The sequence below is a fragment of the Mus musculus genome, chromosome 3 (genome assembly GCF_000001635.26).
Source record: "Mus musculus strain C57BL/6J chromosome 3, GRCm38.p6 C57BL/6J".
Classification (NCBI taxonomy): domain Eukaryota; kingdom Metazoa; phylum Chordata; class Mammalia; order Rodentia; family Muridae; genus Mus; species Mus musculus.
The window spans coordinates 89208932-89228040 of record NC_000069.6 but is presented as its reverse complement, the minus strand read 5'-3'; the positions used below and the strand labels follow the sequence as shown (position 1 = coordinate 89228040).

At 53.0% G+C, this 19109-nt stretch overlaps 2 protein-coding genes, 1 long non-coding RNA gene and 1 other non-coding gene across 9 annotated transcripts; 3 read left to right on the top strand and 1 right to left on the bottom strand.

Annotated features, from left to right (window-relative positions):
* The first annotated feature begins 842 nt into the window (after positions 1-842).
* Mir92b (microRNA 92b) lies at positions 843-925 on the top strand. Its single transcript, NR_030579.1, has one exon. It is a non-coding gene; the product is annotated as a microRNA 92b (primary transcript).
* Positions 926-931: 6 nt separating this feature from the next.
* On the top strand, positions 932-2507 carry LOC115489723. The gene is made up of 2 exons (XR_003954661.1): positions 932-1020; positions 1562-2507. It is a non-coding gene; the product is annotated as an uncharacterized LOC115489723 (long non-coding RNA).
* Positions 1200-12861, bottom strand: Thbs3 (thrombospondin 3). Of its 4 annotated transcripts, none has more exons than NM_013691.3 (23): positions 12717-12861; positions 11154-11360; positions 10100-10356; positions 9911-10013; positions 9158-9184; positions 8912-8994; positions 8777-8828; positions 8504-8652; positions 8046-8186; positions 7812-7889; positions 6931-7083; positions 6597-6707; positions 6407-6514; positions 4879-5038; positions 4518-4636; positions 4358-4410; positions 3888-4081; positions 3577-3755; positions 3416-3464; positions 3035-3231; positions 2617-2789; positions 1598-1737; positions 1200-1515 (listed from the first exon to the last, which is right to left on the bottom strand). In NM_013691.3, exons 1-23 carry the CDS (start codon positions 12793-12795, stop codon positions 1457-1459), a joined length of 2871 nt encoding a protein of 956 aa, NP_038719.2. In that variant the 5' UTR covers positions 12796-12861; the 3' UTR covers positions 1200-1456. The 4 variants fall into 4 exon arrangements, 3 of the variants coding, with proteins under 3 accessions (NP_038719.2, XP_006501358.1, XP_011238374.1); XM_006501295.2 differs by having other exon boundaries at positions 1204-1515; positions 8784-8828; positions 12717-12836; XM_011240072.3 differs by lacking the exon at positions 12717-12861 and having other exon boundaries at positions 1204-1515; positions 11086-11244.
* Positions 12862-14133: 1272 nt separating this feature from the next.
* Positions 14134-18960, top strand: Mtx1 (metaxin 1). 3 transcript variants are annotated; one of them, NM_001161824.2, is made up of 8 exons: positions 14134-14228; positions 15095-15164; positions 15279-15358; positions 17368-17457; positions 17593-17775; positions 17858-17934; positions 18382-18536; positions 18620-18960. In NM_001161824.2, the coding sequence occupies exons 1-8, from the start codon at positions 14148-14150 to the stop codon at positions 18832-18834; spliced, it is 951 nt and encodes a 316-aa protein (NP_001155296.2). In that variant the 5' UTR covers positions 14134-14147; the 3' UTR covers positions 18835-18960. The 3 variants fall into 3 exon arrangements, with proteins under 3 accessions (NP_001155296.2, NP_038632.3, NP_001344296.2); NM_013604.3 differs by having other exon boundaries at positions 17365-17457; NM_001357367.2 differs by having other exon boundaries at positions 15095-15358; positions 17365-17457.
* Positions 18961-19109: the final 149 nt, after the last annotated feature.

Sequence of the window (19109 nt, the reverse complement as noted above, 5' to 3'; positions counted from 1 at the left end):
GAATGGTGGGGGGTGGGGTGTAGGACGGGTTATGTCTAGGTAGCTAGATATTGAGGAGGAAGAGATTAAGTAGGTGGGCCGATCGTGGAACATGAGAACGTTGAGATGTATCTGGGAAAGGAATATTTGGGGCGAACAAGCACTCGAAACAAGGCAAACCCGTGTGTTTGTGTGTGTGTTTAGGGAGAAACGAAAGGTGTTCTGAAGGGCAGAAACAGTTGAATTTGGGGAGGGCTTTGGGTTCACAGTAGCGCGGACTGAGGATGCCAGGCCGGATCCCGCAAGCGGAGGTTGCGGAGTAAACCAGCAGGAGCAGTTACAACTGTAGTAGGCAAACAGTTCTTAGTCCCAACGAATACAAGACGGAAACTAATACTTTAAAAACATTTCGGAGGTGCAGGAACGGAGGCGTGGGTCCCACGCTCCCGCCGTGTGTCCCGCCTCTGAGAGGCTTTGTCAGGCCTGCTCCGGGCGGAGTGGAGCCGCCCTACGTCAGTTCGCCCACAAGTATTTAGGTGGGCGGCACCAAACCCCAACTCCCAGGATTGCCAGGCAACAGCCATTCAATTCGGTTGCTGGGACACCCGTCACCATGGCGATGGCTCTGCGCCTCTCAGTCTGAGTATTTAAAGAGCAAGCGCGCGCACTGCTTTAGCGTTGGAAAGTGGCCTTCGGGGCACCAGAGGCTCCCCTCCTCTCCTCACCCTTTCCCTTTCGCCACCTTTCACTCTTCGGGTGTTCAGGCTCTGGCGCACCTCTAAGGTGACCTATACTCCCCAGAGCACTCCAGTCCCTGGGTTCCAGCGGCCCAGGTGGTTAGGGAGCGGGATTCCAGAGCCCCGGGTGGGCGGGAGGGACGGGACGTGGTGCAGTGTTGTTCTTTCCCCTGCCAATATTGCACTCGTCCCGGCCTCCGGCCCCCTCGGCCCCCCCGGCGCCCCCTCACCCAGAGTGGGGCAGCCCCGGCCACCGGGCTTTCGATCTCTACCGAGCTTAGACTGAAGTGTCGCCGCTACCACGGTAAGTAAGCGGGGCTGGAAGGACCTTAGCCACCCTCCAACCTCATCCTTCATTTGGTCCTTTTCCCACCCACACCTCAACTTAGTCTAACTTTCCCTAGCTCTCTAACTTGCAACTACCAGCCTTTCCCCCTCAGGTTCCTTTCTGGGCCGGAAAAGGCCTAAAATAAACAATTGCACTGACTTAGAAAATAACTGAAACTTTATGGCAATGTGCTGTTGTCTTTCCTGGGGTTAGAACCTGAGTAATAATACCCCTTGAAAGTCTCCCAACCCCTGCACAATGGGGTCGCCACCCCTCTGGGGCTGAGCTCCCTGGTGGGTGCCAGAGAGCCATCCGTTAGGCTGAGGGGCTGTAGGTTAGACCCCAGGGTCTCCAGAACAGAGTTCAATGGCCAAAGGTCTCCGATCAGGATCTGGGTCCCGTGGCCACCTCCTCACACTCTTCCCTGGAGCAGCTGCCTCCGGAATGGCTCAAAGTCCTCAGGCACTGTGTCTGAAGAGGGAAAATAAGTCAGGGTCAGAGGACATGGTTTTCCCAGGGCACAGGTCAAGTTGACCGCAGTCTAGAGGCTCACCATTGCATCGGTACTGGAGATTGGACCAAATGATGTTTTCTTGGGAGAAGCAGAATACGCCGAGACGCCCCCCTCGCATGGACGTGTCAATAATCACCCCAGAATCCGCCACTAGCTGGGGACCCTCATAGAGCTTCACCCTGTTGGGAACAGAGGTATCATTGGTGCTAAGGTGCCAGTGAGCACTGTGCCACTGTCCTGGGGTCTCCTGCACCCCTCCCCTGGGGCTCTCTAGTCCTGAGGGAAGGGAGGGAAGGCTGGAAGGGGAGGAGAGGTGCTTTTTCTCAGGCCTCGGGCCCCTAGCTCTTTGTCCAGCCCCTTTTGCATCTCAAAGCACCAGCACATTCCTAGCAAGGATTGGGTTGCTATGGCAATGAGCACAAAAGGCTGGGGGTGAAGTCACCCGCTTCCCAGGCTCTAGTCCACCACCCCTCATTTATCCTCTGCCCTGGCGCCCCACTGCTCTAGGTACCTTAAAGAGGAACCAGCTCAGCCCTGCGCTTCAGCTTCAAGGCTGCTGGCCACAGGAAGCCCCGCTTCTAAGCAGACCCCTTCCCTTCCCTTCCCTTCCCCAGGCACTGGCACCAACTGGGGACACTTGGAGGGAAAAATCAAACCAGAGAGGCCTGCAAACTCTAGGTCTCAATCTGCTCTTCTATACATCATGGTCCCTTTCCAACGTCCGATGCTGCGGGAGCAGGTTCTGGACACTTAGGGGCTGGAAGGGACAGGTTCTTCCACAGACTGCCCTGGTCTAGAGGCTCCCAGAGCGCTGAAGGGCATCTAGCTCAACACCCTGGATCTAGAGGGGAAATTGGATGCAAAGGAAAGGTGTTCCTGATACCACCTCCTCCGTGTTGGGAAGGGAAACTGGAAGGAACTGGCTGCAAGCCCTACCAGAGACAGTAAAGAAGTGAGCAGAGCGAAGGCCACAGTCCCCAAGTCCCTGCTAGCTAGAGGGGACAGGAGGCTGAGTTTTGCCCCTGCCCCCTCTCCAGGGCTCAAGCCTTTTCCCTTACCGAATGTAGCCAACTTGGGGCCGGTGGAGCAGCCGCCATCTATAGGATGTCTTGTCTCGCCAACCCACATTCCGTGGGTCAGTCCACAGCAGTCGTACCTGATCAGGGGTGTGGCCAGTATGCCACAGAGCATTCCGGAGGTGCTCACCTGGGCCAGATATGGATGTCACTGCCTGGGAGTCATTGACAAAGATAGTGCGTCAATCACAGGACCAGGGTGAAGGGAGACAAAAGACAGGACGAGCTGGCGAGAAAGGAAGTCAGAGGGAAGAGGAAGGAATTCTCTGGAATTCCACACAGTTGAACTCCAGAGCACATGTCTGGGTAGGGAAGCTCAGAGACAGTGGGGGCCCTGAGGTCGGGCAAGAACAGCTTTAGGAAAGTCACTGGGGTGGGGAAAGTGGGCAGCTGGGGATACCTTGAGCTGAAGCCCTGGTTGGGCCACTGCTCGGAAAGGCGTGGCCTGCCAGTAGGTCTGCTCCGTCTGTTTCCACATGACCACATAGAAGCGGCCACTGTCCTGGTAACTGAAGAGGAAGCCCGCATAGTCATCATCAGTGACTGTGTTCACGTGGAAGGTGCCTTCAAAGTCCACGCCATTAAAGGCCGTGTACCCTGGAGTGGGAACAGGAGGAGTGTTAGGGGCAGTACAGCTGCCAGGCGGCCTACTGTGGGTGGGTGTGGGCGGGCGCAGAGATGCCTGCTGCATACAGGACTAGGAAGGCCCTGCAAATGCTCCATCTACCCTCCACAGGAGCCTTCCCTTTGGAAACGACTGAGCCGGGTGTCCTTTACATACCAACTGCAAGACCCGGGTCACTGTTCATAGTCTGAACAATTTCCATGCCCTGGGGTTGATAAAGGAAGAGAAAAAGCCCTGATCCAGGTGCACAGTGACACCCCAGGTCCCAACAGGCAGCCAGGTCTGACAGCGCCTGCCCAGCCTACTGCCCCGCATACCTGGTTGAGCACTACCCAGTTTGGATCGATCTGGGCGTCACCCTCGGGATCCAGGATCACAGTCTGATAGGCCCGGAAGTCTGTGAGGGTAACTTCTGCACTCTCCGGGCACACATCCAGAGGGTCAACCACTGCGTCATTGTCAAAGTCATCTTCACAGACATCACCCACACCGTTGCCTGCAAAGAGCGACTGTCACCGCCCGGTTCTTCCTGAGTCCTCCCTACCCTTCCATCCTCCACTCCCTCCAGTAGGCCTGTCTCCTGAGCAAAACCTGATCAGCTTAAGCATCTCCGGGACTCCAGTCTTACCATCTGAGTCCTTCTGATTAGGATTGGGTACCAGGCGACAGTTATCAGGCCCGGGAGGAATGTAATCTGGGACACCGTCATTGTCATCGTCCCCGTCACACTCATCTCCAAGCCCGTCATTGTCTGAGTCCAGCTGAGAGCTATTTGGCAGCTGAGGACAGTTGTCCTTGGTGTCCTGGTGCCCGTCTCCGTCGCTGCTCAGAAGAAAATGAACAGATCCCAGCTGAGAGGGCGGGCTCCATCTTTTCCTTCTGTGTGCTCTCTGGGGCCTGCCTACCCTCTAACTTGGTTCCCTTGCCATCATTCAGGGGAGATGGCCATCCAGCAGTGGGAATGGAGGGTAGACAGTGAGAATGACTTCCTGCTTAGCAGGGGTGGTGAGTTAAGCTTACATTACAGAGACAACTGAAAATGAGGAGAGGAAAAAAAATATCCCTGGGAGACCCTGGATGTCTCGGCCCAGACCCTACCTGTCTTCGTTGGTGTCACAGACATCCCCCACCAGGTCGCTGTCTGCATCTGTCTGAGAGAGGCGGGTCTGATGTCACCATTTCCTGATAACTGACAGGGTAAAGGACTGGGCCTCATCCTCCAATCCCCACCCTCCCTCACCCTGACACTCCTCTGTACCTGGGTAGGATTGCTCATTTCAGGGCAGCTGTCGCAAGCATCTCCCACTCCGTCTTCATCCCGGTCTGTCTGCAGTGGGTTGGGTACTTTAGGGCAATTGTCCAACCCGTTGGGGATGCCTAGTGGACATGAGAAACGATGCTGTTGCTGCTCGTGGGGCACACTCTTCTCAGTTGGTGGAAGGCTCGAGCTTTGTCAGGAAACCCGCTTGTACTTTGTGTGACCTGCCTACATCTTGCCTGACCACATCATGTTCTCGGGCCAGTGATTATAAGCCTACTTTCCCCATTGCCACTGACTTCCAAGCTCCCAGCCTCTCCCCTTAGGTCCCCCAGCCATCCCCACAGCCCCAGGCTTGCACCATCCCCGTCCACATCGTTGTCACAGGCATCTCCTTCTCCATTGCCATCCGTGTCCTTCTGGTCATTGTTGGGAACATTGGGACAGTTGTCGCAGGCATCACCAAACGAGTCTGTGTCTGAATTCTGCTGGTCCTTGTTGGGGAACAGTCGACAATTGTCCTGGACAAAGGATCAGAAGTCCCCATACTTACTCTGTCCATGTCCTTGTCCTGTGTTTGTCCACTGCTTGGTGCTGTCCCACCCACTCGACCAGGTACATATCTCCACAGTTCATTTCATAGGGATGTTCCTAGAGAACTGCCGAGGGCCAAGAAGAGGCAGGATAGAGGGAGGGATTCACAGGAGAGCCCGCAGCAGCTGAGAGGGGCACAGCATCCTTGGCCTTTAGATGTTACCAAAATCACTATACAGTCTACAGGGCTCCTGCTGCCTCAGCCTCTGGGATTAGAGCAGCAGAGAGGGGGTCTGGCTTTTCTTTTGTTTTCATTTCATCTCTCCTTTCTTTCTTTCTTTCTTTCTTTCTCTCTTTCTCTCTTTCTTTCTTTCTTTTTCCTTCCTTCCTTCTTTCTTTTCTTAAGATTTATTTATTTTTATTTATTTAGATCTTGTGTGCATTGGTGGTTTAACTGCATATATGTCTGTGTAAGGTCCCCTGGAACTAGAATTACAGGCAGTTGTGAGCTGCCATGTGGGTGCTGGGAATTGAACTAGGAACCTCTGGAAGAGCAGCCAGTGCTCTTAACCACTGAGCCATCTCTCCAGCCCTCTTTCCTTTTCTTACATGTACTTATTTAAGTAGTATATGTATGTGGTCACACAAGTGCCACTGTGCCTATATGGAGGTCACTCCAGAGGACAATTTGTAACAATAGATTCTCTCCTCCCACTATATGAGTTTCAGGGATTAAACTCAAGTCACTAGGCTTGGTGGCAAGTGCCTTTATTTGCTCTGAGCTACCACACTGACCTTGGGTTTTTTTTGTTTTGTTTTTGTTTTTTTGAGACAGGGTTTTTCTGTGTAGCCGTGACTGTCCTGGAACTCACTCTGTAGACCAGGCTGGCCTCAAACTCAGAAATCCGCCTGTCTCTGCCTCCCAAGTGCTGGGATTAAAGGCATGCGCCACCACACCCGGCTTGTTTGGTTTTTAGAGACAGGATCTCATTCTGTAGCCCAAGCTGAGAATCTCCCGCCTCTTTCTCTTAAGTGCTGGGATTACAGGCATGTGCCACCATTGCAAATCTACCTCAAAGTTGTTGTTTTTATGGATGTGCACTGTTACTTCAGACACACCAAAAAAGGCTTCAGGACCTCTGGAAGAGCAGTCACTGCTCTTAACTGCTGAGCCCTTTTGTTTTGTTTTGTTTTGTTTTGACTCATTTTATTTTCTCTGTATGGGTGTTTTGCCTGTGCCCACATGAGTGCAGGGCCCAGAAAGGCCAGAGATGGAACTAGAGTTACAGATGTTTGTAAGCCACCCTCTGGGTGCAAAACAAGTGCTTCTAACTGTGGAGAGCCCCACCCCGTACCTCCACATTCTTGATACCATCCCCGTCAGCATCGTCATCACACTGGTCCCCGACACCATCGTTATCAGCATCTTCTTGCCCAGAGTTGGGTGTCAAAAGGCAATTGTCCTGAGGTTCAAGAGGAAGGGCATGGGTGAGTTCTGGGGAGCCATCCTGCCCTTCACTGCTCCCCCACAGCCTCTGGTCTCACCTGCTTGCAGTGCTTGTTGTTATCCATGCAGGGAAGAGCCTGGTCCGGATAGCCGTCTATATCTGTGTCAGGCCCACACACGTTCCCATTCCCTGCCCAGCCCACGTTACACTAGGCAAAAACATATGGTCAGCGTTAGCCATTGGGCCTTGCATCCCTGTGCCCTGCCCCATTACTCTCCCTGCTCTGGGCTCTGTTCCCCACATTAATAAGCCTCCAGCCTGTGCTTACCTCTTTCCCATGAAGGCACTGAGGTCAGTCCCTACATTTTCACCAGCTTTATACATTTCTCCAGAGCCCTCCTTTTTTCCTCCTCATCTTAAATCTAGGTTACCTGGCATGACACAGCGCCATTGCGTTCAAAGAGACAGTGGGCGTGGATGTGGCAGGGGCTGTGGGCAGGGCTGTGGCAGGTCCTTGCTGGAACGCAGCCCTGGCTCTGGTTCCCCAGGAAACCCAGGCGGCAGGGACCACATTTGAAAGACCCCTAAGAGTAGAGAGGTGGGGGCTGGAGAGATGGCTCAGAGGTTAAGAGCACTGACTACTTTTCCAGAGGTCCTGAGTTCAATTCCCAGCAACCACATGGTGGCTCACAGCCATCTGTAATGAGATCTGACGCCCTCTTCTGGTGTGTCTGAACACAGTGACTATGTACTCATATAAATAAATAAAATCTTTAAAAAAAAAAAAAAAAAAAAGAGTAGAGAGGTGGAGTTAAGAAAGGATGAGCCTGGACGAGTCTCGTTCTACCTGTGGAACCTCAGGCAGCCACCCAGAACTACACCTGCTGTATCTATCTCCTTTAGGTTCTCAGCACAGACTTTTTTTTTTAATTTTATGTGCATTAGTGTTTTGCCTGCATGTATATCTGTGTGAGGCTGTCAGATATTGGAATTACAGTGTGAGATGCCATGTGGGTACTGGGAATTGAACCCAGGTCCTTTGGAAGAGCAGTCAGTGTTCTTAACGACTAAGCCATCTCTCCAGCCCCAGGACAACTTTCTTTAAAGGCAGATAATAGCCCCATTTTTCTAATGAGGAAACTGAGGCTCAAAATGATGAAATAACTTGCTAAAGGTCACAACTGTAAAAGGCAGAATCAACCTGGCCATCTTGCATGGTGCCCAAGGGGGACAGGAAGAAGGAGGAAATTTGAAGAGGGAGTGACACGGTTTCCTTTCCCCAGTCAGAGGCAGAGCAGGGCATTCAACTCACCACCGTGTTGGTGCAGATGGAATTTGGGTCACAGCCTCCGTTGTTACCATCATTACATTCATCAATGTCATTGCAGACCTAAAAGGGCAGGGTGGAGGGGGATCTCACAGATACAGAAGTCACTACTGACAGGGCCCATGGGTGAGCACTGGCATGTTTAGACCCAAAGCCAGAGCTGGTGTAGGGGAGTCTCATCTCATTTTTCACAAATCCATACAGACTTTACCATCTGACCTGTTTGCTGGCTCGAGCATAGTCGATGCCCACACCAGACACTCGGGTGCCCTTGTACCCTGGAGGACAGGCCTCGCAGTGGAAGCCAGGCATGGTGTTGATGCAGCTGGACCCCGGGAAACAGGGGTCAGCGTGAGCACACTGGGGACCAAATGAGAAGGCAGACGTCAGGCATTTTCCTGGGGAAGTGAGCAGCTGTGTGTGATCCTAAGAGCATCACTCCTGGTCCCTGGGCAGCTCTCTCAGCCCAACCTCACAGTGCTCCGTTTCCCCTGGCTGGCCATCTCAAACTTCCCTACCTCTCCCCCAGCTCCTTCACCGCATAGCCCTCTAGTCTACCCTTTATCTTTTTCCTCCTTCCTGTGCTTTCTGGTCTCTGAGCTCTCCTGAATTCCTCTGCTTCTGAACAACTTTCACCCATTTTTTTTTGTACCCTCGAGAGCCCCGCCATCACTCACCTCGTTGATGTCATCACAGTGGGTGCCATTGCCCTGCAGGCCAGGTGGGCAGGGCCCACAGCGATAGCCCGGGTACTCATACACTTCCATACAGTCCACGCCTCGGAAGCAGGGGCTGGGGCTGCAGTGTGAACGCTGCTCGTGGAAACCTGGGAGGTAGACACGGTCAGAGCCACCCTCGAGGGTCACTCTTCGGATGGCTAGGAAGGAAAAGCTGAAGCCACACGGTGGGGAGCATAGCAGTGCTCTCTGGGGCCCTCCTCTCCCACTCACCGCACACCTGACACTCCATGATGGTGTTCCGGATGAGTGACATTTCCTTCACCTGACGAGTGAGGAGAAGTCATCTCTCTGCCACTGTCGTCACACCCCACCCCAGAATCGCATCCTTGGCCTGCCCACTCAAACCTGGTCTCGGATGTCGTCCCGAAGCTCCACTAGGATCTGGTTGAAGAGGGTGAGCTGGGTGACCAATGCCTTGGTCTGCTCCCCTGTCAAGGACCAGGGGATGGAGAGACTTAGAATCGGGGAGCCACTCTGGGCCCTCTTTGCACTGTAAGTCAGCTCTTGTCCCCGAAGCCCACACCACACCTTAGACCCCACCCATGACAGAGGACCACCCTTGCCTCCACTGCCTCTTCATAACTGACTCACCTAGAATGGATTGCAGTGCGCTGGTCACTAGAGGAGAAGTGAGAGCAGTCAGTGGGAGATACTAAGGAAGTGGGAAGGAAGGGGGTCTAGAAGAGGGACAGCCCTGGACCCTCAAGAAAGATGAAGCAGTGCAGAGTGTCATGACAGAGGCAATCCACTACACAGCCTTGCACACGGTAGGCAAGCACTCTTCACATAGCCCCTTACTCGGTCACAGCCACCCCTTCCATCAGGCTAAAGGCCCTCTGGGCATTGCCTTATAGGAAGCCAGAAAAATTTCAAGTCTTCATTCCCAGGCATAGTAGTTCCAGGAGGACTCCAAATGAGAGGCAACCCAAAGTAGGTCCAGGCCCCCAGTACATTCCATTTCAAACCCTTCCCCCAAGCTGCCCCTTCAAGAACCCTTTCAAGTCTCTGGGAGAAGTGGGTGTTTGCTTAGGTAAGAGTCTCTAAGCATCCTTGTCACAGACCAGGATGAGAGTCCTTGGCTAAAGGTGCCACTCAATTGTAGGTGACAGTTGCCAAGAGCAACTACAAAAATCTTGAGACTAAGCCATTACCTTACTCCTTAACCCTAGAGTTCCCCGGAGTTACAGCCCTGCTGGATGATCTTATTTTTCTGATCTACACCTCCTACACATGAGTCAAGGATAAAAGACTTGGAGTTGGGGGGAGGGGGGCGGTTGAAAGCTTCAGGAATGGTCAAGCTAAAGGAAAGTGTTAACTGGGGAGGAGGTCAGAAGGATCTGTTACCTGCATTGTGAATGGAGTCGTCTCCTTGGAATGGACATTCACTCAGGGCTCCTACCCGAGCCATGGATCCACCCAGAATAATTTTCATCGATTCCACAAAGCCCTAGGGGTCAGCAGGGAGGCAGGCAGATCGAGCAGCTCCTCTTGGTGCTACAAACCATGTTCCCCAAACCAGAGGTTCCTTCTCACCTGCATCCTCAGATAAGCCTTTTGTCCAGTTCTAATCTCCAGTCCACTGACCTCTGCTGGAGGGATCGGGGCCAGTGCTGGAAGGCCAGCATGTTGGTCACCCAGTTTACAGTCCACATACAGCTGCAGGCCAGGGCTGGGTCGAGAAGGTCCTCGGAGTCGCAGGAGAGCCGTGTGTGTGCGCCCATCAGCCAGGCCTGCTTGCTGTAGGTTCACTGCATGGACTTTGCCATCTTCCCGCTGGTACCGCACCAGCACTGCCCAGGATTGGAGGTCAGTATGTGCACTAGCCCCACCCCATGTTCCAACTGACTTCCATCATCTCTTCTATATACCAATATGCCACCCCATGGCTGTCTGTCTCTTTGTTTTTTTTGAGACAGGTTTATCTGTGTAGCTCTGAGTATACTGGAACTCACTCTGAGGAACAAGCTGGCCTCAGACTCAGAGATCTGCCTGCCACTGCCTCCATCTGCCTGGAATTAAAGGCGTGTGGCATGACAGCTCAGAGAGAAACTACAAATTAGGTTAATTCCTAATGTGTAACTCTCAACACCTTGTATGTAACAGGTGCACAATAAATGCTTTTCAGCCAGGCGTTGATGTGACAAGCACTCACAGGACCAGGCATGTGGATCTCTGAGTTGCAGGCTGGAGCTACATGGAGAAACCCTATCTTGAAAAGTAAATAAATGTATAAACAATGAAAGTAGTAAATGAATGCTTTTCAAATTGGCCTTAGATGACCTTATTCTCCATGTCTAGGAGACTATCCTTTCCCAAGGTGGCAACTAGATCTGTACCCACTGAACTTTAGCAAAGATCTGAGTGGTACAGTCATTGCTGGGACACAGAGCTGTCTCACCCTCCCTGAGCATCCCAGCCTACAACCTGCCATCCATCCCTATAAATACCAGCCTGACCCAACTGTTTGAGTTCCTCCATACCAGTAGCCCTAGTAGAGGTCATGGAGAATAAAGAGGCACCTGGGAGAGGGCATGAGGGAGACTGCTCAAGGGGTCATTGATGCTGGAAAGGGGTGCCCACCAGTCACCTTTGTTGATCTTGCCCACAACAGAGGCCTCCAGCCATCGTGTGTTGTCTTGGCGAGAGTAGAGGCCAAAGAGGACACCACCTTGCTTTGGAGGGAGGCGGAAAGTGGACAAGAGGTAGATATCCCCAGCAGTGAGTAAAGCTGTCCGAATCTTCTCTGCCACAGCTACCATCTGCCTGGATTCGCCCACTGTCAGCAGGTCAATTACTGGCCAGATAGGGATTTAAAAATTAGAGGAAGTGGTTGGAGTCTGAGGTAGGCCTGCCCTCTCTCCTGAGCTCTCAGAGGTGAGGCATCCCTTTTTTTTATGTTTGTTTTTTTTTTTTTTTTTTTTTTTTTTTTTTTTTTTTTTGAGACAAGGATTTTCTGTAGCCCTGGCTGTCCTGGAACACACTCTGTAGACCAGGCTGGCCTCGAACTCAGAAATCCGCCTGCCTCTGCCTCCTGAGTGCTGGGATTAAAGGCGTGCCCCACCACGCCCGGCTGAGGCATCCCTAATTATCATCTTCCTACCTCTGAACTGCATCCTCAAAACTCAAACTCTTTAGGGATGCTGGTACATGCCTGTAGCCTCAGGCTGAGAGGACTGCCTCAAGCAATCAGGCAGCCTCCGCTACTTTAGACCAGGCTACAAGACCCTATCTCTAAAAACAAAACCATTGGCCCTTTTTTTGTTATCAAGGCAATGCTTCCCTCCCAGCACCTTCTATTGCTTCCAAAGCCTTGGGAACCTATAGGCTTAGAGCCCACTTACAAATACCAAAGCCACTCGCAAACTTCCTATGTCCCACCAGGTGGCGCAAGGGAGACATTGCTGACTAGAGTCTGGAGTGGCACCTGGTGCCCACAACTCAGGAACCAGGAGTACCATCTCTCCATTGCTGGGTTTAGCACACTCCAAACCCTGGGGCCGGTCCTCCCATCCCAGGGGCTCATCACACACATCTTACAGCCGTCCACAAAGCGCTCTGACCCTCCCATCGCTGTTTAGTCTTTCCCCCCTGGGAATGTAGGACCCAGCCAGCATCTCTTCCTCCTGTGTCCTGGCCAATCTGTGGTTTCCCTTCCAGCCAGTAAAGAATCTTTGCTTGTGTCATCTGCTCCTACCACCTCTCCTACACCACCCATGGGCCATCCCCCCACCAGACCTCCGGGAGAGTTCAAGCTGCCCAATCCCCACCCCCGCCCTATCTTTTAGAAACCAAGAGCCAGAGTAAAGGGGGGGGGAACCAAGCCCAGGGTCCCCCACCGTGCAGTCACCATCAATCAAGCTGCTTGCCCAGACTATCCTGTTGATGCTCTGAGACTAACTCTGTCGTGGAGTCCTCCTGGATCCATCCTGGTCTCAGTGCCTGACACTGCACCAATCTGCACTCACCCACCACTCTGGTGCCCACCCCTCCTACATTATCACCAACCCTTCACTCTTCGCAGTGTTAACTTTTCTCTCCAACCCATTTCAGGACTCTTCCCTCTCTCTCAAACTCACATGTGGTCTGTTATTTGCCTGGGGGCAAAAGAAAGGAGACAAAGAGGTGTCAAGGGGGATGAATGCAGGCTTACCCTGAAGGTCCTGACTGCCACACGTGTAAGAGCAGAGGAGGAGGAGAGCCAGGACACCCCAAAGTTCCGGCTTCTCCATGCCGCTTAGCCGGTTCACTACCCCTGGCAGGCAAGGCGACTGGGAGGGAAAAAGACTAGGCGGAGAGCAGGAGCAGGAGGGGGGCGGAGGGACTGAGGAGCGAGCTGGGGGGTTGGGGGGGAGCAGGCGGGTAGGGGGGGGGGTTGAAACAAAGAGCTGCCAATCACCTTGGAGGCATCACCGGCTCCCGAAACCAGAGGCACTGGGAAAGAGTCCCAGAGCTTTCCTTGCCTCCTGCTCCACCATAATGATTTTCCTCAAAGATGCTTCCCTTTAGCCTGACATCTGGTTCTTGGGAGCTTTCAACTTAACAGCGCTACCAAATGCTACTGTTCTCTGCAAGCAGTGGTTGGAAAAGTCAGAATCCCCTGCCTTGGGCAATTCTAGGTTCTAGGCATTATTTCACGGTTGGCGGAAATGGATGTCAGTGGACCATCCTTTGCTACAGTGCCTAGAAGACTACGTACGACACGAGGCTTATTGATGTGGCACAGCAAAAAAAAAAAAAATTTTTTTATTACGGTGTGTTGCGTCCCTGACATGTGCCCATTCCTCCATTTCCCCTCACTCTTGGGAAAATAGAAATCTGGAAGCACCGACGAGAACTTGATGGCTTTCTAAGACATCAGAAAGGGGAAAGCATCACCAGAGGCTAGAGCCATAAACTAGAAGACAGGAGCGAGGATGGGACTGGGGAACACTGGATACCGCGGGATGGCCCTGTCCGGGGTGAACCCGAGGGGAGCTGGGGACCGACCAGGAGTTCCCGTTACGAAGGCAACTGCCCGCGAGCCGCACCTCCCCTTCCCCCACTCAGGCCCCAGCCGGGCCTCAGCTCGGGCGCCGCCACCGCCCCTGTTTTGTTTCCATGGCGACAGGCAGCGCGAGGCCCTCTCCAAACATAACGCGCAGTGGAAAACATGCGGCTCGGGGGACCCCCCCGCGGCGTCCGCTCAGGGCTGAGACCTGAGAGGGCCCGGGGTTGTCGGGGCCATGTGCAGTTTGGCAAGTGCCCCCAGAGACCGACAAGCCGCACCAGATGCCCCTCTCCCAAGCCCTCCGTGTCGCCGGCGGTTCGTGGCTACGCTCGGCAGAGGCGCCGCGAAAGTCCCAAGCGCGTCTGGACGGCGGCCCTGCTCCCTTACGGGGGCCGCCTCAGGACGAGCCCGCGGCGCTCCCCAGAAGGCCGATGCCCCACCTCTCACAGCCCCGCCGCGGCTCAGGCCGCCAAGAGCCACGCCTCCCCAGACCCCAAAGCCCCGGCGGCCAGGGAGGCGGGGACCAGGGGCGGTTCCTGGCGAGAGAAGGCCGACGCATACGAGAAGGTGCTTCCGGGTCAGAGAGCGTACAAGATGGCGGCGCCCATGGAGCTGTTCTGCTGGTCAGGGGGCTGGGGATTGCCGTCGGTGGACCTGGATAGTCTGGCCGTGCTGGTGAGGGCTCATGCACCTGTCCTCTGATCTCTGGAGAGCCGGAGTGGGTGCTCGAGCTTTGCCGAGAACCGAGACGCATGCGTCTTGAGAGAAACTGAGGCAGTCGAAGGCCGATGTGGGCTCCGCGCCTTACGTCCGGATTTCCTAGGATCGATTTGTGTAGCAGTGGAAGTAGGCTTGGTCAGGGCTTCAGAAGATGGGTTTAGACCTTGCCTATCCATTTATTGGCTGGGTGACCTTGGGATAACCCCTTCTGGACGATCTCTTCTTTTTCCGCTATGAATCCATTGAATCTCGTTTTCGTAGACCAGACAGCCCCACAGCCAGACTGTGTAGGAAGACCTTTAGAACTAGGCAGACTTGCTTCTCTTCATTCAACGTCTTCGGGATTGCAAAAAACATTTATTATGCCTCTTAGAGTAAAAAACATTCCCTTGCAATACGATTTTGACCCTTGTATTGAAATTGTTAACAGAAAGGCAAACATGTAAGCAAATAATGAAACGATCACGTGTATTGATGTAAAGTAGAAACAGAATACAGAGACTGTCAAAGTAAATCAGTACTTCCAGGAAGAGGGAAGTTAATTAGGAAAAGCTTTTGTGAATAGGCTTTACAGTGTAGATGGCATAAGGGTAGAAATCTTTTCCTAATGTTTAATCTTGGAAATGGACATATAAACATGTCCATGAACTGTCTGGTCTAGTTTGCCCATTTGTAAATAGGAATGACACCCTCTTTCCGCCTCTCCTTTTGGTATAAAAGTATAGACCATAGAACATAATTTACTGAGTCACGGATTCTTTTCTTGGTTTCTTTATGAAGCCATACCCTGGCCTCTCTACCGTCTGCTTCCTTCCCTGCAGACCTATACCAGATTTACAGGCGCCCCACTGAAGATACACAAGACCAGCAATCCTTGGCAGAGCCCTTCAGGTATCCCTGAGGGACAGGAATGTGCCAGGGGAGGAGCAGGGGACAGGAATGCAATGCAAATGAGTATGACTAGGCAAGCTGGACCCTGTGAGTATACTTCTTTCTCAATATCAGGAACTCTGCCTGCTCTTCGAACCAGTGATGGGAAAGTCATTACAGTGCCACACAAGATCATCACCCATCTTCGTAAAGAGGTAGGTGACTTGAGTGGGGGCTGACAATGGAGGAAATCCAGTCCGTGAAGTGTAACTTATTTATTGGCCACCAGACACAGGCCAGGCAAGAGCAGTGTGATCCAGAGCAGGGAGGAGCAGCATGGGGGATGCAGTGTGACTGTGACAAGCAGTTGGCCAGATAGTGAACTTAAGGGGCTGTGGGGTGGGATAAGCGGAGAAATCAAATGGGCAGGGAGGAAGAGAAATACACAGGCTGATGACACATGGAAAATAAAGAAGAGTAGAGAACAGCAGTTGGTTTCCGGGTAGACCTGAAAGGAATTTCTAATATAAACCGTCATGGTGGTACACGCATATAATCCCAGCACTTGGTAGAAGTGGGATGATCAGAAATTTAAAATCATCTTTGGCTACATAGTGTGTTTGGGGCCAGCCTGGAAGACATAAGAACCCCTCTCAAAAAAGAAAAAAGTCACTGGGCAGTGGTGGCACACATCTTTAATCTGAACACCTAGAAGGCAGAGGCAGGCAGATCTCTGTAGTTGAAAGTCAGCCTGCTCTATAGAGTGAGTTCCAGGCCAGAACTGTCAAAGAAAGGAGTAAAAGTCGGGGGAGAGAGAGAGAGAGAAAAAAACCACAAAGATTTCTAAGGACTATTTCTCTTCTCAAGTGCTAAGTTATGCTAGATACAGGACTCAGGATGGACAAAGCTTCGTGCCAGGTTTGGATGATTAAGAATTACGAGAGAGTAGAGGCCTTGGCTCTGTTATTCTGTCATTGACTATGACGTTGGACAGGTGATTTAACTTCTCAAAGTAATGAACTATTTGTTTTGTAAGCATTTATTTCTCTTGCTTTGGGGTGTGTGTGTGTGTGTGAGCACATGCCGTGGCACACTTGGGGAGGTCCTTGGACAGCTTGGTAGACTAAGTCCTTTCCTTCTGCTATGTGGCCTCCTGCAATGCAACTCTTGTCATTGAGCCTGACAGCAAGGACAGTTACCTGCTAAGGCAGCTCACCAACTACAGTTCCTTACTTGTAAACTAGGGTGCTTAGGCAGGATGCTCTCAGAGGCCTGGCATTCATAGCGTTGTTCCAAGAGGGAACACACAGTCAGAAATAGAATCCCCTTTCTCATTTCTACTTTCCAGGGAGCTGGGGAAGTAATGGAAGCTTAGCGGCCTGGAGAAACCGGATCCAGATATAAGCCAGCGTTCCTGGCAGGACCCGGGTTACTTGCATATAAACACAGCCTTTTCAGTTTCCAAAGGGTTTTTTCCTAAATTATTTCCAAACCCAGCCACATCGAGAGAAAAACATTACTGTCTCCTTCCATAAAGGAGAAACTGAGATTCAGGGAAATTTAAGAGTCATCTTCAAGAGGCTCTGCAGGTTCAAAGCTTTCTTAGTCTGTGGAGGGGGTACTAAGGAACAGCCTGAAGCCTGGAAAGGTGGGCCACACTAAGACAAGACGGAAATACCGGTGCGATGAAGGTACAGTAGTGGTGCACAAGGGTTTGGAGTGAAGTGCAAGACATAGCCAAGAGCTTGCTGTGGGGGACAAGCTGGGGTTGGGGTGGCTGGATGTAAATTGACTGGGTTCAAGAAGGGTAAGGATGGTGCCCCCTGACTTCTGAGGCCCAGCCTGCAGCCGAGTGCCTCGTTGCTAGCTCTGTGGTGTGGTGTCTAGATCAGGAAGTTACTGTTAGAGAGCTGCTGTCGGCAGGCACCCCGCCAGCTTTCCGTGGAAAGTCCGGGAGCTGCTCCCACTTTGTGGCCAGGCCTTCTTCCCTCCCCGCAGTGGGTGCAGGACCTTGACAGCCAGTGGGCTCCAAAGCCCAGGCTTTCTGCCAACAGCAACAGGCTACTCACTGAGCTGAGGCAAGGAGACCTCAGCAGGAAAGACTCCTTCTTCTACCTCTACTATGCTTGAGGCTAGTGTGGGGTTACTGTTCCTTCTCTACTGAAAAAATAAGTGTCCCTGCAATCCTTCAATATTCACCCCATGAACATTTCTTCCACAGAAGTATAATGCCGACTACGATCTGTCAGCTCGCCAAGGAGCAGATACCCTAGCCTTCATGTCTCTGCTGGAGGAGAAACTACTGCCTGTGCTAGTGAGTACGCTCAGACCTAGCAGTCCCAGCCCGCACAGAAGGGAGCAGAGCTACAGAGCCATGAGACTTAGAAGCCCACCCCGTGACAGGCAGGTGCACGGGCTCAGGCTTTCTCTTCCTGTCTGCCCAATCCAGATCCATACTTTTTGGATAGACGCCAAGAACTATGTGGAAGTGACCCGAAAGTGGTATGCAGAGGCTATGCCCTTTCCCCTCAACTTCTTCCTGCCCGGCCGCATGCAGCGCCAGTACATGGAGCGGCTACAGCTGCTGTGTGGCGAGCACAAATCAGAGAACGAGGAGGAACTAGAAAAAGAGGTAACTTGGGGCTAGGAATGAGAATCTACAGTGGGAAGTGTCACAGCTCCCACAACCACATGCTTCGTGTCCCTTCCTCCAGCTATACCAAGAGGCTCGGGAGTGCCTAACCCTTCTCTCTCAGCGTCTGGGCTCTCAGAAGTTCTTCTTTGGGGATGCGTGAGTCTGACTCCAAGGGGGAATAAATGGATGTTGGAAGAAGATACGGGTTCAGGTGTCAAAGCCTGGGCTGAGGTGGGAACAAGGGGTTCTTAGGACAGACACTGCCTCTGGTGACGGGGCGCTGTGCGTGTGGCTAGAACCTCCTTGGTGGTACAGGAGGGTGGGATGGGAGAGGAGCCAGGCACAGGAGGAGACTGCTGGGCTGGGCGCCACTCAATGTGTCCATTATACTGCCCTGGGATAGAGCTCCATTCAGGGCCAGGCTGGCGCCACCTGGGGAACTCCCCTTACCAAATGCAGAGCTAGGTGTCCTGCTCTTCCTTGGATGACCCCTGCTGCCCAGAGCCTACCCCTCTGAAGCAGACTTTTTCCTCTTGCTTCATGTTGTCCTCTCTGCAGTTGTCCACTTCCATTCCACCCTTCTCTCTCTCTCTCTCTCTCTAGCCCTGCCTCCCTGGACGCCTTTGTTTTTAGCCATTTGGCCCTGCTGCTGCAGGCCAAGCTGCCCAGTGGGAAGCTGCAGGCCCACCTTCGGGGGCTGCACAACCTCTGCGCCTACTGCACCCACATCCTCAACCTCTACTTTCCCCGGGATGGAGGTGAGGAGCAGTGGGAGAGAAGAGAACGGGCTGGGGTCCGCCGGGGCCTGGCTTCCTGCTCACCTCCCTTCCTCACCTCCTAGATGAGGTGCCACTTCCACGCCAGACACCAGCAGCCCCTGAGACCGAGGAGGAGCCATACCGGCGCCGGACCCAGATTCTCTCTGTGCTGGCAGGGCTGGCAGCCATGGTGGGCTATGCCCTGCTCAGTGGCATCGTTTCTATCCAGCGGACAAGCCCTGCTCGGGCCCCAGGCACCCGGGCCTTGGGCCTGGCTGAGGAGGATGAAGAGGACTGATGGCGTTCCTGTTCCCAGGACTGACTTTTCTACTCGTGCATTCCAGCTGTCCCTCGTCTCCCCATGGTTGGAGCAGCCAAAAATGGGGCGCTGTCCTCAGAATAAACCTGTTTACACTAACTGGGATCAAAGAATCCCTTCTTTCTGTGGCTGCTGCCATTCTTAGATGCCACAATGAGGATGCAGAGGTCAGGTCTGCCCTCTGACCCTCGGGTTTTAAGCTGCTTCACCCTTAGACTGACTGCCTTGCTCCTCCACACAGGTCCAGCTTGCCT

Excerpts from the sequence above, each read along its gene's own strand:
- Thbs3 (NM_013691.3), bottom strand. The coding sequence starts at position 12,795 with ATGGAGAAGCCGGAACTTTGGGGTGTCCTGGCTCTCCTCCTCCTCTGC. Across the intron at positions 10,357-11,153 it reads TGTGGGCAAGATCAACAAAG|TGCTGGTGCGGTACCAGCGG; the intron begins GTGACTGGTGGG and ends AATCCTGGGCAG. Across the intron at positions 7,890-8,045 it reads ATGCTCGAGCCAGCAAACAG|GTCTGCAATGACATTGATGA; the intron begins GTCAGATGGTAA and ends CTGCCCTTTTAG.
- Mtx1 (NM_001357367.2), top strand. The coding sequence starts at position 14,148 with ATGGCGGCGCCCATGGAGCTGTTCTGCTGGTCAGGGGGCTGGGGATTG. Across the intron at positions 14,229-15,094 it reads TGGATAGTCTGGCCGTGCTG|ACCTATACCAGATTTACAGG; the intron begins GTGAGGGCTCAT and ends CCTTCCCTGCAG. Across the intron at positions 17,776-17,857 it reads AGGAGGAACTAGAAAAAGAG|CTATACCAAGAGGCTCGGGA; the intron begins GTAACTTGGGGC and ends CCCTTCCTCCAG.